The sequence below is a fragment of the Ipomoea nil genome, unplaced genomic scaffold (genome assembly GCF_001879475.1).
Source record: "Ipomoea nil cultivar Tokyo-kokei standard unplaced genomic scaffold, Asagao_1.1 scaffold1421, whole genome shotgun sequence".
Lineage (NCBI taxonomy): Eukaryota > Viridiplantae > Streptophyta > Magnoliopsida > Solanales > Convolvulaceae > Ipomoea > Ipomoea nil.
The window spans coordinates 7,949,186-7,967,770 of record NW_017617849.1 but is presented as its reverse complement, the minus strand read 5'-3'; the positions used below and the strand labels follow the sequence as shown (position 1 = coordinate 7,967,770).

The 18,585-nt window shown below is 35.8% G+C and overlaps 2 protein-coding genes across 2 annotated transcripts; both read right to left on the bottom strand.

Moving 5' to 3' along the window:
• Window positions 1-618: 618 nt before the first annotated feature.
• Window positions 619-4,613, bottom strand: LOC109188282 (tyrosine-sulfated glycopeptide receptor 1). Its single transcript, XM_019338891.1, has one exon. The coding sequence runs from the start codon at window positions 4,174-4,176 to the stop codon at window positions 937-939; it is 3,240 nt and encodes a 1,079-aa protein (XP_019194436.1). The 5' UTR covers window positions 4,177-4,613; the 3' UTR covers window positions 619-936.
• A 9,336-nt stretch (window positions 4,614-13,949) lies between these two features.
• LOC109188140 (vacuolar cation/proton exchanger 2-like) lies at window positions 13,950-18,281 on the bottom strand. Its single transcript, XM_019338683.1, has 12 exons — window positions 18,059-18,281; window positions 17,310-17,784; window positions 17,160-17,227; window positions 17,048-17,076; window positions 16,713-16,909; window positions 16,362-16,574; window positions 16,039-16,173; window positions 15,753-15,869; window positions 15,619-15,672; window positions 15,317-15,433; window positions 14,999-15,092; window positions 13,950-14,443 (listed from the first exon to the last, which is right to left on the bottom strand). Exons 2-12 carry the CDS (start codon window positions 17,601-17,603, stop codon window positions 14,433-14,435), a joined length of 1,329 nt encoding a protein of 442 aa, XP_019194228.1. The 5' UTR covers window positions 17,604-17,784; window positions 18,059-18,281; the 3' UTR covers window positions 13,950-14,432.
• Window positions 18,282-18,585: the final 304 nt, after the last annotated feature.

Here is an 18,585-nt window from a genome sequence, read left to right as displayed (position 1 = left end):
AAGTATGCCAATGAAGCTGACTAAAATTGTTGGTTGTTAGACTAAACTAAGTAGCTTAGATTGTGAATTGGTGTCACCAAGGGGCAAGTGGGAATCCAATTTATACTGACAAAAATGCTGTCTTTCCACCTCCACCCCAACCCCATATATTTTTGCTGCATATTTCTGGTTGTCAATTTCTGCAAGTTCTTTATAAGATGGAATCTGACTTTGTCAAAGAATGTTGTTTAAAAAGTTATCCTTTTCAAAAAAAAAAAAGTTATCCTTTTCTTGGTAAAGTTCCCAAAGTTCTTTCTGCTCTCTTTGCATGCATGAAGCATCTCTTTCTGCTTTTTAGTTAATCTCATTTGCTTTAGAATATGTCTTTTGAACTTCTCTGTCAATGGATAAGTACCAATAAGAGTTATGAATCTTATCTTTAGTGACTTATTCCACACTCTCACCTGAATTCTCTACTGTTTCTATTAAGGTGATCACAATTTGTACGACAGATAGTTACAGAGAGAGACAAGTATCTTCTCCCTTTGTCTCATCCATGTGTTTAATCTAACTAAATAACACTTGTTGGTTATATTGGCATGCATGGTTCATGGTTGTATCTTGTCATTAACAGAAATCTTGCATTTATTGAAAAGCTCATCCATTCTCACTATCAAAATCCTATGCTCACTACTACCTGGTTGCAATCTTGTTGCTATACAATTATGGATGTGTCTTATTGTTACTTTCTTGTGTTTAGACAGAAAAAGAGAAAAAAAAAAAAAAATTGCCTATACAAAAAGTGGTTGTGACTTGTGAGGTGCTATATGGGGAGTACATTGATATCTATACAAGAGTGATTGTGCACTGCTATATGGAGTACATTCACATCAAGATTAAAGACCAAAGCAAGCATTTTGTTGTGCTTAATTAATGTATGTAGTAATGTGATTAATGTCACCCTTGCTTTGGTGTGTCTCTGTTGGATTCTACCTTCTTTAGCCAGTCAACTACCTCTGTGATTGTTGGCCTCTTGAAAGGGTTCTGGTTGACACACATGCATGCCACATCCAGCACCTGTAGCATCTCTTCACCAAACCCCTTGTCTTGTAGAAGAGGATCAAATATTTCATCTAGTCTTCCTGCATTTCTCATCTGTTGCACCCAGACCACTAATTCTCTTGAAAGTGACATCCTGGGTTTGCATACTTCCACAGGTCTCTTGCCAGTCAGTAACTCAAGCATGACAACTCCAAAACTGTAGACATCACCCCTGAAAGTGGCAATCCAGGATTGGCTGTACTCTGGGGGAATGTAGCCCAGGGTGCCCACTAGTTCAGTGGTGACATGAGTCTGGTAAGGAAGGATCAATCTGGACAGGCCAAAGTCTGCTACATGTGCTTTGAAGTTTTCATCGAGGAGGATGTTGCTGGATTTTATGTCACGATGCACGATATGTGGTTCGCATATCTGGTGCATGTAAGCCAGCCCACAGCTTGCTCCCTGTGCAATCTTCAGCCGAGTTGGCCAGTCAAGTTGGGATGCTCCATCAGTCTTCTCATGCAGCCAGTAGTCTAGGCTTCCATTTTCCATGTAGGAATAGATCAATAATCTGCAGCCATCATGGACACAATAGCCTTGCAGAGATACCAAATTCTCATGCTGGGCTGTGGATAGGGCCTCCACCTCTGCCTTAAACTCTCTTTCCATCAGCCCCATATCACCTGTAAGTTTCTTAACAGCTAGAGTAGTCCCATCTGCTAAAGTAGCTTTATAGACGAGACCGAAACCCCCACAACCAATTATATTTTCTTGGTTGAAGTTGTCTGTGGCTTGCAATATGTCATAAATATTGAGATCCTTAGTCTCATTTTTGTGTCTGGGAAACAATACCACAATGCTGTTATCCTTCACAACCTCACCAGAGAATCCAGGATTGGAATTGAAGGATATAGTATCTAACTCTGCCTTTTCAGCATCACCTCTTGGAAGCACCCTCCTTTTGGAAAATAGCCAAAACGCTATCATGATGAGGGTGAAGGTGATGCCAAAACAGATCCCAAGAATAAGGCCAATCACAATTTTCTTCTTCCCACTTTTCCTTTGAGCTGAAGCTGGTGTATTTGGTGGCTGACTGGAGCAAGGATGCTGCAAAACTCGACCGCAAAGCCCTGGGTTTCCCATGAAGCTGGTGTTTGGGAAGGTGTCAAACTGGCCTCCAATTGGAATAGGACCTTCAAGATGGTTGTTAGCAACATTAAAAGAAGACAAGAAATGGAGGTTTTTAAGTGATGCTGGAATGATGCCAGACAGGTTGTTCCAAGACAGGTTCAAAATCTCCAAGTTTGTGAGGTCAGATATGTTATTGGGAATACTCCCAGAAAAATTGTTTTGACTGAGATCCAGGACTTGAATATACTTCAGCTGCCCTACCTCTGCTGGGATACCTCCATTGAGATTGTTGTTTCCCAGATAAATTGCAGCTGGCAAGTTGGACATTTGATTGTACTGCAGATTGGAGGCATTGTTTGGCTGCACAAAAACAGGCAGCTCTAAGTAACTTCTTGCCTGATCTGCACCCTCCTTTGTTGACAGCCTCCACAGTCCAACAAGCTCTATTGGGAAGCCTCCATAAAGGAGGTTCTGTGACAAATCCATGTAAAACAGATTTGTAAGATTTCCCAGCCAACCTGGAATCGTGTCCTTGATTTTATTCTGAGAGAGGTCAAGAACCTCAAGCTTCTTAAGTTTAGACAGCCAAAAGGGTATTTGGCCAGTGAAGTTACAGCCACCTAAACCAAGAGTCCTGAGATTCTGAAATCCTGCAGGGTGAATCAGATTCTCATCACCAGGCAATGATTCATCCCGGAAGCTCTTTGACAGGATCAATGTGCTGAGGCTCTTGCACCGGGAGAGGATTTTAATCGCCCCCGTGAAATTGGTCAGGCTGTTGTTGGAGATAGAGAGGAAGGACAGTGATTCTAATCCCACTATCTCAGACAGTATTTCTCCGGTTAGCTTGTTTGTAGCCAGGCGAATCGCGGTCAGCGACCTGCATGAGAACAGGCTTGCTGGCAATATCCCAGTGAAGTTGTTGTTTCCAAGATCAACGGTGGTTAGTTGATTGAATTTGGAGAAATTAAGAACAGAGAGTTCACCTTCAAGCTGATTGACTCTCAAATTCAGCACTTTCAGCCTGGTGCAGTTCATTAGAGATGGGGGCACAGTCCCATTCAGACTGTTAATATGAAGCAGCAGCTGTTCCAAGCTGGATAGCCTTCCAATATCTTCAGGAATTCTTCCTGTCAAATCATTCCCATAGAGTGCAAGGATTCTAAGACTGATAAGGCTGGTGATGTTTCCAGCAATGGGACCAGAGAGCTTGTTCCCAGGTAGAGACAATTCTTGCAGTGTAATCACACTGTAAATATCATTTGGAATTGGCCCAGAAATGTTCTTATTGAAACCTGCTCTCAAGCTCACCATACTGGAACACTCCCCAAAACCATGGGGAATCTGGCCTTCCAAGTCATTAAAGGAAAAATCAAGAACCATGATTGCAGGAGAGATGCTGCAGAGGGAAGAGGGAATTCCTCCATGGAAGCTATTGTTGCTGAAATTTAGACTAACCAAGGTGGTTGCAGGCTGGAAAAATGAAGTCTGGATTGTCCCATTAAAGTGGTTGCTGGAGAGATTCACAGCCCGGATAGAAGATGGCAACCTCTCATCTGATGCAACTTCTCCAGTTAACCGATTATAGCTCAGGTCAATCACCTGCAGGCTATTCAAGGCAGAGAAGAACACATCAGGCAGAGAACCAGACAGCCTATTGTTTGACAGGTTGAGTTGGGAGAGACTGGTGAGGTTTGCCACTGCAGGAGCAATGCTTCCAACAAGGTCCCTTGATGGCAGCCATAGCCGTGTCACTCTCCCATTTCCATCACACCCCACACCCTCCCACTCACAGCACTCACTTGAATTGGGCCAATCCAAGGGAGAAGATGAACTGGAGATGTTAAGGGAGAAGGACACCAAAGCCTCACGGTCAAATTCATTGCAGGCGCCACTACAGGTAATCACAACAGAAGAAAGAAGTAAAACTGCTGCTATTACCAAGAACCCAAACCCAGAAAGATTGAAACAACAACAGTTATGCCTAGCCAAAGAAGATGAATGGAGGGGTCCCCCCAGGAGCATGGCTGCTCTAATAAGCCAATAATATGCCAGACTAATCCGTCGGCCGGCCTACCAGAAAAAAGACACAAAGAAGAAGAAGAAGAAGAAGAGAGTTGAAGATGGCAAGATACTCCAATCAATCATGTGGGGTTATTTTTTTTTTCCCCCACTTCCCATCAGGTTCTTGCAGACTCAAGTCTTTAATCCCCCCATGAGAGTGGTTGATGTTGATATGGAGCAATATTAAAAGGTATGGTCTGAATTCTCAAAAAAAAAAAGCGTTTACTTTTGGGACGGCTGGCTACTTGAATTGGTGGACTTTCTTTATAACAATTCTTTTGTTGTTTGTATATATCTTCATGATGATGATGATGATGATGATGTAGGCTGAGAAACCGTGTACCTTCCCTTCATATCTATACCCCCCCCCCCCCCCAATCACTTTCCCAGATTATGACCATTGTTTAGTGGCCACTTGCATTTAAATAAATTTTGCTATCATCACTTCTTTGATTCATTATTTATAAAAATTATCTTCTAGGTAATGGAAGGAATCCTATTCCTGTTTCATAGTTAATACTTCTAACATCTGTATTTCATTATAATTTATACTTAACTCCTCAATCGTTTTTACTTTTACGATACAAATGATATGATATTCATCGTGAATCGCTTTTTTATTTATATTAGTTTGTATTAATCTTAGTGCGTTTTGTAGAATTATATTCTTATTCATATTTTGTAATTTTAACATCTGTATTTCATTGTAGTTATATGTCTAATTACTTGTTAAGGTGTTATTTCTCAATCGTTTTTACTTTTATGATGTGAATGGTAGTTCATCATATTAATCGTTATCGCATTTTTGTTTATATTAGTCCGTATTCGTCTTACTTGATATAGTAGAATCTTTATAAATAAAATATCTTTGTCTTTGTGTGTCCAGTAATGGGGTAGGAAAATTGACCAATTTCTACCCACCTATACTGCTATACATACATGATGGAAACATAAATAACTGCAATATATATATATATATATATATATATATATATATATATATGGATCTGTGGTGGATTTCTTTTAGCTGACATTTCTGGAACCCAGTAGTATATGCACATGTCTGTGTCTTGTACTATATGTGTCCAGTCTTCTGTGTATTCAACCAAGATGGCTGTCATAAAAATATAATAAATATAAAGAATATGTACACACACATGTGTATTCTTGTGAGAAATTCTCAGAGTCTATTCTTTATATATATATATATATATATATATATATATATATATATATATATATATATATATATATATAATTAGGTTTTGGTGCGGTTAGGGTGTCCAGGTGCGGTTGTGCGGTTTAATCTGGGCCATTCATCTCGTTTAAATCAACGTCTAGAATTGTCAAAATTTAAACAAAAATGCAGAGGTAATTTTGTAATTTTTGCATCTAGGTCAAAATTAAGGTAAGCGGATCTGTGATTAATGTGTGTGAGTTTTGTATATAAGATGCGTGAGGTTTGTGCGTAAGGTGCGTGAGTTTTATGCTTAATGTGCGTGGGGTTGTGCTTAACGTGAGTAGCTGTTAAAACTTAAAGTGTGGACTTTTATGCTTAAGGTGGGTGAGATTTGTTCTTAATGTGTATGGAGTTTGTGCTTAATGTGCGTAGGGTTTGTGCTTAATGTGTGTGGGGTTAGTGATTAATGTCAGTAGTTGTTGAAACTTAAGGTCTGTGAGTTAATACTTAAAGTGCGTGGGGTTTGTACTTAATGTGCGTGAGGTTGTGCTTAATGTGCGTGAGTTTGTACTTAATGTCAGTAGTTGTTGAAACTTAAAGTCTGTGAGTTAATATTTAAAGTGCGTGGATTTTGTGCCTAATGTGCGTGAGGTTGTGCTTAATATGTGTGGGTTTTGTACTTAATGTGTGTGAGTTTGTGCTTAAGATCTAACACTTAAGGTGCGTGTTCCTATCACTTAAGGTGCGCCATTTTTAGCTTATGCTTCTTTCTTCCAGACACGCGCGTTTTTTTTTTTTTTTTTTTTAATTTTCATTGATTTGAGCCGTTGATCTAAATTTGATCAGCGGCTCAGATCTAACCGCCCGGGAAGCTATACCCGCACCTGAACCCTTCCATATATATATATATATATATATATATATATATATATATATATATATATATGAATGAGTTTTGGTGCAAAGATGTTCCCAGATCCCAGGTGAAAATTTTAAAAAATAAAATGTGCGTCCTCAAATGCATCAATCTTCTTCATGTTTACTCTAAAATATAACTTCACTATTTGTTATTATATTGATGTCATATTTTTTTTTCTTCTTTTGAATTAGATCATTTTGAACTTGGGAACTAAAATTGAAAAAATTCACTGTACTGTTGAATGAAAAAAAACTGTAAAAATGGCACACCTTAAGAAGGAAAATCACGCACCTGAAGCTTTAGACTAACGCACTTTAAGAAGGAAAATCACGCATCTAGAGCTTTAGGCCGACACACCTTAAGTTTTAACAACCGACGCACTTTAAGCACACAAACCACACACCTTAAGAAGGAAAACCACGCACTTAAAGCTTTAAACTAACGTACTTAAATTTTCAACAACTGACGCACCTTAAGCACATATCACAAAAACCACGCACTTTAAATTTGACCTAGATGCAAAAATATCAAATTGTCACCGTGTTTTTTTTTTTTTTTTTTTTAATTTTTGTTAATCCTAGACGTTAATCTTGACAAGATCAATAGCTCGCATCTCACCTCACAACCGCACCTAGCACATCCAACCACCCGGGAATCATACCCTCCCCCCCCCCCCCCCGCCGCCCCCTCCCAAACCCACACACATATGTTCTAGTGTGACCACTTTTCACATAAAACCGTGTATGTGTTATGTTAGAAAGTTGTGTTAGATATGTTTTTGAGTAAGGGTCAAATTTGTAGTTGTGAATTGTGATTGAAGTTAAATTTGAATTAGTCTCATAGTGATAAAGATTAAATGTTGTATGAAAAAAAAAAAAAAACGTATATTTTAGTCATATCTAGTGATTGATAAGAGAAAAAATATATATATAATTTTTTCGTAAATTGGTCTCTTCCAAATTTTTTAAGGTGTTGCGGCACAAGAATAAAAGATACGAACGTTTGTCTCCCCCTATATATGTGGAGTTTTTACCATGATGAACAATACCAATGTCTTTTATACCATGTATAAACATGTATATTATATAAATTGTACCAGGTACGATCAACCCTTGTAATCAACTAGACCATGTATGATTGTCTTTGGTACAAAAAGCATTAATGTTGATCGTTGATCAACATGTTAACCCTATATATATTCAACTATGATTGAAATTTCTAGAAAACTTACTTGGTCAAGTGACCAACTAGCTTTATTTCATTTTCTAAACTATGATTTTAACTCCCAACGACATGATTGAGAATGACAATCTCATCTCCCATGGTTGCTTGCAAGGTAATGCAAAGGAATTCAACCATTCTATAGGGTTGAATACAAGGAGAATAGCAAAGCTTTGGTAGTCATGGTCCAATGGCCCCCCATCTCACCATGTATTAATCCTTAGCTTTTACCAAATTTGGTACTACATCATAACATGACATTTGACTTTTTTTTCTCATTTAAAATATTGTATGATAACACTTTTAAAAAAAACGATAATAAGGGATAAAACAAATAAATAATGTTAAATGAGGATATTGACTTTTTGTTTAGAGTTAATTACTAGAATAATTCATTAACTATCAACATTTATTAATTTTTATAATCAATTTTTAATTGGACTATAAATGGTTATTTGACTATTGTTATTTACCAATTTTTATCACTGACTTTCAATTTGACCATAAATGAGCCATTGACTATTGATTTTGTTTCAAATTTGATCATTCGGTTAAATATTCATTTAATAAACATTAAGTTTAAGGATAATAATGTAAAAATTAGCTTGTTGTTGAGATGGGAAAATTTGATTAATAAACTTAATACATTGGGTTCATCAATCATATTAATGGACCGTAAAGAAGCAAAATTTTGTATTATTACCATTGAATTTAATGTTTACTAATAAATTGATATTTAACTAGATAGAGGACAAAATTTGGAACAAAATTAATAGTTAAGAGACCATTTATAATCAAATTAAAAATTAATGATGAAAATTGATAAATTTCAATAGTCAACAGATCATTTATGGTCTAATGATAAGAGTTGGTTATAAACCAGGGTGTTAATGTGAGAAGATGAGTTGCATGGAGGTGTTATTGGGGCAACCACAACTAAGTTGGTTAAACAGTTAGTTTAATAAGCACAAAATTTCAAATTTGACTCTTTGTAGAAGTTGTCTATTAGCATTCTTAGTTTGGATCACATTTGTGTGAGACCGTGAGACGGATTCACATAAGTTTTTGCCTTTTAGTTTGGACCGATTAATTATAGGCAACCTAAGCTTATTTACCTCAATGTTATCTTTTATTAAGGTCACAATGTGAGTTTTACTTAGATCAGAGCATATATTATGTAATAGCAACTAGGGGATGAGTTGCTCAAGTAACAATATAAGTGTATACATAGGGCTAAACATAATTTACAACATAGGGTCGGGGTGTAAGGGGCTCTTAGGGTTGGGGTTCAGCCTTTTGGAAGAATAATTTACAACATCAATATGACAAGTAATTAACTAGTTAAAATAGGAAATAATTTGACAATTTAAAAGTCACTTTCATAATTTTAATTAAAATATTCTAAATATATATTGCATTTAATTTGCACCATATAATTTTATTTTATTTAAAAGTCAATGGCTATTTTGTCTGAACGTACAATTAAACATTTGTTTAATCATCGTATTACTTGAACCAAGGTTGGCATAAGACGTGACGACCCCACTTCTCATATTGTATGAACATACTAGGAAAAAAAATGTAATATTTATATTACTATTTAAAATATTGTCTCAAAGGGGTGGTCGAGTGAGTGAAACATAATTCCTGTATCTAAAAGTCACAAATTTAAATTGAGTTTACACAATACATTCTTAAATAGTGACTGTCAGTTTTTCCTCATTTCCCTAAACAAAATTAAAAAGGAACACTTTTTTTTTTTTTTTAATTTATGAGAAAAAGCCTGCAACCACTACACGAAGGAGTGCTCTGGATAAAGTCCATCGCCATTAACCTGCATAGGATCACAAGGAAGTAAACCATCTTAGGTTGTCCGTAGTTAATTGAATGGAGCTAAACCATTTTAGATTACTCATGGCTGACATATTCAAACTAAAAAGATCAATAAACAGTTTTTACAAGGAATCATTGTGGTTACCAAATTGAAGAAAAGATTTTTTATTGATTAAAAAAAAAAACCTTTCGATCATAGATGAGGACGTGCACTCAATTGATGCATTACCACATAAGTTTTAGAATTACCACTAGCTATATTTTATTGATTGTTAACAAGTAGGTAAGCCATAACTCAATAAGCATATTTTAATTTTTTTCTTATAATATTTTTTTTAAGTATTAGAGTCTCGCATCATATAATCAAATTATATATATTAAAGTGGGTTGATTTAACAAGAAAATGTAATTATCACAAGTAAAATATTATGACCTTCAAATAAATTTGAATTTCTTGCAAAATTAATTATCTTACGTAACAACTCTATCCAGAAGATATTCTAAAGGCTTGCATGTCCTTGATCGGCCACCAAAAGATGTGTCTCGAACGCTTCAAGATGATTTTGCTGGCTTTTTAGCTTGCCGCCAAAGCTATATTGAGAACTGATGAATCTCTTAAATATTCGCTGGGTTTCCCCCTTTCCATTGATATAAAAAAAAAAAAAATGGCATCCTCACAATGGTAAGCTAAAAGCATATTTTTTTAGTTAATCATAAAAAAGTTTTAAGGTCTCATGTCGTCCAAATCAAATATCGTCAAAGCAAGTTAGCTCAACAGAGACGTTAGGCTCTATGACACTTAAATTAAATGTTAAAATATCTCTTAAAACCAATCATCTTAAACCTTTGAATGAGTTTCTATCAATAATCACAATACCGTCATCCCAATAAATTTAAGTGAATCATTTATTCCCCTTTATATATTTTTTTTTTCTCACCAAAATTAAGAAAAAACAACCAAATCAAACTATGCAAAGCTTAGGTTGTATTTAGAAGAAAATAGTTACGATAGAGTAAAACCTCAAAATTAAGAAAATTAAATAAATTAAATCTTTTCATTGAAAAATAAAGGAATAATATTGTATAAAAATCTGTCAAAAGAAATCTTTAAAAAATAACAATTTAACACCGAAATATACTAACTCAAGAGAAAATAATTTGAATCGGTTAAACATGTAGTTAAGGGTCTGAACCCATATACATGTAACAACACTCTTGAGAGAGTTGTCCCTAAATGGGACCTAAGTGAAGTTCAACTAGAATATTAGATTACTTTCATCTTAGAGGATAATAATAATAATAATAATAATAATAATAATAATAATAATAATAAGAAGTCTGGAAAGGGATGATCATATCGAATGACAATTTATCTTTTTTATTTAGTTTGCAGACTAAGAGTGAAGTTTATTGAGTGCAGATTTCCCTCGTTACCCAACAAATAATAATAGTTAATTGAATAAAATCCAATTGGAGCACATCAAATAGGGACTTTGCAATATTTGTCCAACACCCAAAATAAAAAATGGACATGGACCTCACCATCAATGAGTGATTGGCGAGCACTAGCCGCCGTGTATTTGAGCATTTGCGCGTGACGATGGGAGGAGCTAGGCCACTACTTCACCGGAAAAAAATATATATATACACACATACACATATATATAATCATTCAAAATAACAATAATTTCCCACAATTTCTTTTGTCAAACTTATTATTATTATGAATTATATTTATTCGAGAAGCACCATTAGATTCTACGACTTTTTAGAGCACTTAGGTCAAGTTATAAAAACTGTTTTTCTTTTTCCAAATCTAGTAAATTCTTTATATAATCATAATGGTTATCACTATATGGCTATTTGGTTGGAGGGATAATGGTGATCAAATCTTGATTATCTTGTCATTCTTGTATATAATTTTTAAAATTGGCCGGTGAAAAAAAAATTTCAGATTAGTTTTAAACCGATAAAAAGGATCAAAGCAAAATAGGACATATTTTTAACGGATTTAAATAATTACGCGTTTTATTTGATAGTCAAGTTAAAAGTAGGAACTATTTCGGTAGTTTAGTTTATTTTGGCTCGCTATAATAATTCAGTTAAAACAAGTAAATAGGATTTTTAATTGAAGAGATAATCAAATCTTACAGTTGTGTTTTAAAAAATTATCAACCAAACACTAACTATAATTTTAATTTTCATTCCTGATGTGTAAACTCATGAACCAAACACACCTGACACCCTGATACAAACTTCGTTACCAAGAAATGACAATAGTTCACCAAAGATTGTTGTTATTAGGATTGTATGAAAGTATATACAATCTTTGTTACAAATAAAAGGGACTAGACATCACTCTATCAAGAATTGTTCTCAATAAGATCAAATTGAATCTTGATTTTAAAGTTTCAAATTTTATCAACTTTTTTTTAAAGAATTTTATCAACTTAACAAAGCTACTTTCATCAGTAATAAACATTCAATTTGTACACATCAGTTATAAATGAGCTTTTGAGAAAGTACTTATACATATATATGCATAATAATTTAATATAATGCCCGAGTACAACCACATAGACTTTGGTTATATCAAGTACTATCTGCAAATATACTATACATAATTATTATCAACAATGTACCAACACCGATGAAATAATCTATATTTGTAAATGGATGTTTTCATTGACAAGTTGGGGAATACAAAAATGGATTCTTACATAATCAGAACCCTCTACTTGATCACCAAATCTCAATCCTCCATTAAAATAAAAATCCACTCACCTCCACCAATTCTTCATCAGTATCGCATCGCAGTTGTATATGCTTTATCACAAAGTCTGTCCACTACTTATAATTTTCCTTTTTTTTTTTTTTGTGGCAAAAAAAATTCACAGCTATTATCTGAGAGTACGCATTGAGTAAACTTGATTTCTGTGTAATAACCCACAAATTGTACAAAAAAGGTAAATTACACTAAGAACTCTCTATAATCTGTATGACGGGCTACACCGACAAAGTGTTGACAAAAATCAAACATGTTACGTCCTAGTCTAGTATGTCCACTACTTATAATTTTTCATTTTTTAACACACACACACAAAAAAAAAAAAAAAAAAAAAAAAAAAGACACAAACACAATCCTAGTCTTAAAGGTTATCAACACTCTTTCGACAAGTATATATGCAAGTACAGATAATGGCATTATATTAACCGAGGCAATCCGATCTATGAATGCGATTCCCACGTCAAATCGCATTTTTGTGTTTGGTTCCTCCTTGAATTCCTCATGTTTGAATTGAGGGGGAGTGAATTTGGGTGCACAACAAAATTCTCAGTGCTTGGTAAATAGCTGTTAATTGATTGAGTAATGGATTTAATTAGTTGATAACATTAGTTAATTGTAAAAAAGTATTTGATAAATTATTTATTAGCTGATTACCTGTGAAATTACTTTCTCAAAAAGCTAATCATAAAAATTGTTTTAAACAGTTTTTTGAAATTTAACATTTTAGAACAATAAATTGTTATAAAAAGCTAATTAATCAAACAATCATATTTTAAACCGATACTACAATATAATAGAGTCAGTAGCTTTCAAAAAAAAAAAACAATCATATTGGTTGCTTAAGTCATAAAACTAATAATGATCAAATAAGCTAAAATTGTTGATAAGCTAACTATATTACCAAATATTAGCCATCGCTAATCTCTGTCTATTTTTTAATTTGTCAAAAAAAGTTATCAGTAATTACTAATTCCCAACCAACCATGAATTGAAAAATATTATTACTCTTGATATAAATTAGTGAAGCTATATCTCAGCTTGAATCTCCCCTATCAAACATGGGATATGACATCAACAATGCAGACATTAATCCTAAAATTGTTCAATCCCTTCATCATGAGTCTTTTTTCTTTTTTTTTTAAAAAAAATTTTAGGAATCCATCATTAGTTAAAACTATAGTGATGTAATAAATACGGTGCGTATTGTTACGGCCTACAATCTCAGGTCGGTTCCGAGTTCATGTTCTAAACCTGAACTGCTTGTTGGTTTAAGATATATAGTTTGGTCTATGTGACAATGGATCAGAGGTCTCCGAGCTAATAGCTATAGTATGGAAATAGCCAAAAGTTCTAGTAATAAATGTGGTATTTATAACAGTTGCGAGGAGACAGATCCCGAACTGACGACACGTACAGTACGTGATCACCATGCACAGGAATTGGCCGCGTGTCACGATGTTTCTGAGCACACTGCGTCATCTCGCGAGGCCCTCGATGGTCGGACCGACTTACGCAGGTCAGTTCTACAGAAGTCACGAGACCACTCCTAGACCTACCCTCCGAAAAGCCCGGTAAGAAATGAAGGTCGGGAAGGTTCACTCTCGTGGTCGGCGATGGTCAGGTTGGGTTCAGCCCGCACGGGTCTGAGACCGATCATCACGTGGGCACAAGGCCCGGGGAATAATCCCCATCACATAGAAAATCTCATCCCTGCATAGATTATTATTCCAACCAAATGGCTCCTGAATGAGGGAACAGGTGGATTAGCTATACCAAGTACCAACCCAATGCCATTTCTGTTCAAACCAAACATGGGATAAAACCAACCCAGAATAGCAGTATACCAACAGGAAGCTACCAAACACTGCAATGCCCTATAAACCCAGAATCAATATGGAATAGACTACAACATTAAGGTCCGGTTTTTCCACTTTTTTTTTTTCTTTTGTAGGAATACAAAAAGAACTGTGGCAACTCCAGCCTCTTCACCCCTTTCTGTTTTTCATTGTTGGGAAGAAACAGGAATTGCCATTTTTTTTTTCTTTTCTGGTAAACAGGGATAGATACAACATGGAAAAATGTTTTGGAGTCAACAGCACAATGGCCCGCCAAGCATTTGAGATGGACGAAAGTGCGGTTCTCCATCCCACTCCACGTTTGGGCTCATCATTATGGTGGGCCAAATTCCAAACTCAACGCTGCTTCAGAATCAGCAGTTACATATTCCTATTCAGGAAACGAGCACTTCGTTTGATTGGGGCATCGTGGAGATGCTGCTACACTTGATCTGCAACCAAGAACGGTTAGTTGCATAGCAGTGATACTGTAATAGTCTAAATGTAAGTAAACGAATGAGCAGTTCATCATAGTTCACTAATTTAGTAGGGGGGATATAGGTTTGCGAGTTTCGAGAACCATGGCAAGTTGCAGAGTTGAAGGTTAGTTGTGGGTATTGGTGTAGGAAACAGAAGGAAGTGGAGAAAAAAGCGGGGAGAATAGGAACAGACGAAAGAAATGACAAACAAAAAAAGAGAAGAAAATAGTAATAATGAAAAAGAAACAGAAACGATGAGATTGTTAGCAGTAACATTGTTCATTGAGCAGGTGGTGGACCAGTGGTGAATGGCCATCCACTTTGGGCCTCCAGATTCCATTTTATTAACACACTGAAAATTCATTTCTCGAGACTAAATAGGCTATAAAGTTTGATGTCGGGAACCTAAGTAAAAAGGCTAATAGTCATAGTACACAGATGTTCCCACGAGTATATATATAGCCTGCTAACTGGAAGCGTAATACCGTTCTGAAGGATGAAAATACATGAAAAAAGAATAGGACTCACCGCTTGATTGATCATTGTGCACAAAGAAACTTGCAGCAACGATGAGATAGCACAGGATAAGCATCAAACCTTTAAAATAGTTTGACGTCCCTTCCTGCATCAAATAAAGAAAACACCACCAGTAATGTATCGAGTGGCGCATAGATTCAAACCCATGACCTTTGGGCATGACTCTGATACCAAACTGAAGCATGTGCTTCATCTCAACTAAAAGCCTAAGCTAATAGTTGGAATGCACATTTATGTTTATATATATTATATGCTCAACAATAGGAAACGGGAAGTCTTAGTTTGGTAGGAGGGAGAAAGAAACCGAACCTGCAGCATAAACGCCACCACTAGAACCGCAATAAAAAGTGTAGCGGTCTCGAATAGTTGGAAATTCAAGTCCATATCCTTTCCCATGAACCATCCAACAACTACGCAAAACGGAACCTGCATTTTCACAATTCATTTATATAACGGTGTGCTCAAAAAACACACGGAAACATTGGCAATCTTCTATTAATTTACCGTTAAAACCACCCGAAACGATTTTTTGTTTATGGCGTTAAAAGTATAATAGAATGCTCACGTGATTGTACTATATATATCTACTAAAATGGATTTTAAGGTCTTACCAGAAACATTGATATCTGAGTAGACGAACCAATTGCAACTCCAAGCGAGATGTCCTGCACAGATCGAAACATTTATTATTATTGATCTAAACGAAGACAAAAAGGCATTTCGATCCACTTTTTAAAGAACTCACAAGCTTGTCTTTCATCGCAAACATGATCGCACTTGCATGTTCTGCGGCATTCCCGACTATCGGAAGCAAGATGACACTTATAAAAGAAACAGGCATGTTCATTGAATCGGATGCTCCCTGAAAAAAGTACGAACAACGTTATAAAGTAAACCGAGAAGACAATTACAGGAAGAAACACTTCTAAGTTCTAAACCAAAAGAACGGTCACTAAAAGAAAATATTTGAATCGATCTCAATGAAAGATTAAGCTAGAAGTAAAGAACAAACTGCAGAAGAATGGTTTTACCTCGATGGCATCAACAAGATACCCAGATAATACAGAAATCCATAGCGTCAAAATCGCAAGCCAACCAATAGCTTCCCACTGCAGTATCTCAGGGATCTCTTCTTCATCAGAATCTTCGGTATCATTTCCTCCCTCCTGCACATATTGTCTCGGTAATATAAATAATTTGTATAATAATGCCTCGAGATTAAATATAATGTATCACAATAAGGATATGATGCATCACAAGAACGATTGGCAAATACCCGGAAGAGCTGTTTAGCTAGCCACACAATAAAGAAAAAGAAACACAAAAACCGGCAAGTTTAAGTACAAGTTTTCACCTCACCAATTGAACCGGAGAGATTGCTTTCACTCCTGAGCTGAAAGAACAGATAGCTGGCATATGCCACTAGCATAACGCAACTGCTAAATCTCGAGAGAGCTAACTCAGACTTCCCAAAGTGCACCTCCGTGTGGGTGAAGTGAAGTACTGTGGGGAACACTAAGCCCATGACTGCCATCAATAGTAATCCCAAGTTCACAAGAGCAGCAGACTGCAATGTATATTACGCCTTCTATGTAAGGTTGTAAAGGGAAAACTGGCAAAAATGCCCGACAAACTTGACACAGAAACAGAAATATTGTAAAAAGGGAAAGAAATCAAGAATTGAGTCCACAGTTAGATGATCGACCTTGTTGAAAACCTGGACTTTGTGGTGATGAACAATCCCACCACAGAAGAAGGCGCATCCAAGAACTAGTAGCATATTCGACAGAATGGAACCCAGCAATGATTGTTTAACAACCCTCATCATTCCATTCTTCAACGCAAACAATGAAATTATCAATTCAGTTGCATTTCCAAAAGTAGCATTTAGAAGGCCCCCAACTGTACATTAAAGAACAAAAAAATTGAATCCATGAAAGGAGCTTGGGGTTTATCTTCACAGGCCTACCCAGGCCAAAAGAAGCATATATTTCCATCATGGCTACCTAAATAATCTGAAAAATGTGCCAGAAACAATACCTGTTGGTCCTGTATACAATGCGAGTTGCCTGCAGCATTTGAGTCGATAAAAAGCAATCAATAACATAGAAAAACGAAAAAAAAAAAATCATAGAAGGTATTATTAACTTACTCGGTAGCATAACCCAAACGCTCAGCCAAAGGTATAATGCCCAGTAAACTAAAGAAAAAGACCCAAGCCTGCATCACATTTTGGCATGTCATTTTCCATCCTAAAGCTAATCGCAATATCTCGATGAAACCAGTAAGTAAAAATCCTTACATGTTTCCCCGTGACATAGTGCAGCAAAATTGCCAGGGGCCCAAAAGGAAGCAACACATTGATCTTCGCTTTGATGATTACAATGTATATACTCCTGAGAATGCTGATTCGATGCATCTTCTTTATGAACCTCAAAGACGACGAAGAACTTCCAGGCGATCCAACGTGATTATGAGACGTTTCATAATGCAAAGTCTCCATTTTACTCCTTGCCGGAGACGAGCTAAAAGGGATCTCTTCATCACATTCAAGATCAATCTTTTCCTCAGTTCGTCCCATCTTAAAACTCCCCATCTCAACAATGCATATAATGTCCAGAAAGCACAGAACTTTGATTCTATACTTCTCTATTATCACACAATAAGCCCTCCTATAAGAGATAGAGATAAAACGCTCCCCTTTGTAGTGTTAAATCTGCTAACTTCAATCTATTGAATCTAGTCACGATGTCCAAACATAAAGCATATCAGAACCGCTGCAACCAACCCAAAGAAACGAAGTTACTAAAACAGTCAACCCACAACCTAATCATCGTCAAATGACTCAGAAACTTCCGCCAAATCAGCAAAATTTTACGGAGATTTACACATTGAAACAACAATATCATCCTTCAAGACTTAGGAAACTAACAAAAATGGTTAATGGGAACTGCAACCGATTCAACTACGAGTCAAAACGAGTCAGGGAAGATCAATTTGAGCAGAATTAGCACAATAAAATCATAGTTTAAAAAAAGATCGAATTTTTACCAGGGAAATGAGAATACTGAATTGACCCACTGGTTTGGATTATTCAAGCAACAGCATGTGAACGAAATTAATACCAAAAATTTCATGCCCACACCATTCTGGTTCATATACACTGTATGTATGTATAGAAAGATGGAAAATTCAGAGAGTGGAGGCGGAAGGGAAGACAAAAGGAAGCTTCTTTGAAGTAGCACACGATGTTTGATTTTGATTTTTGCAATCTCAACAGAGCATTAAGAATTGAAAAAAAAAAAAAAAAAAAAAAAAAAAAAAAAAAAAAAAAGTTGAGGAAGTGGCCAGGTGGGAAATGGCCTGACAATACTAAACAAATCACCGCCTCTGCACGATCACTGATTACAGTTACCTAATTTTTAAGTTCTTGAACGGTGGGGATCCATGCTCCCATATGAAGTAATGTCCATATTCCATAAACATGTTTTGTTAAAAGTTTCAAAAAAATTTTTTTATGGTATGATAATTAAGTCTGAGCACTCTAGCATTGTATGATTTGTATGAACAAATATAAA

What these genes read in the sequence shown, in the direction of transcription:
- LOC109188282 (XM_019338891.1), bottom strand. Translation starts at nt 4,176, where the DNA reads ATGCTCCTGGGGGGACCCCTCCATTCATCTTCTTTGGCTAGGCATAAC.
- LOC109188140 (XM_019338683.1), bottom strand. Translation starts at nt 17,603, where the DNA reads ATGGGGAGTTTTAAGATGGGACGAACTGAGGAAAAGATTGATCTTGAA. An exon ending in CGTTTGGGTTATGCTACCGA is followed by an intron (nt 17,077 to 17,159) that starts GTAAGTTAATAA and finishes CAAATGCTGCAG; the next exon opens with GCAACTCGCATTGTATACAG. An exon ending in TTGCGATGAAAGACAAGCTT is followed by an intron (nt 15,673 to 15,752) that starts GTGAGTTCTTTA and finishes CGATCTGTGCAG; the next exon opens with GACATCTCGCTTGGAGTTGC.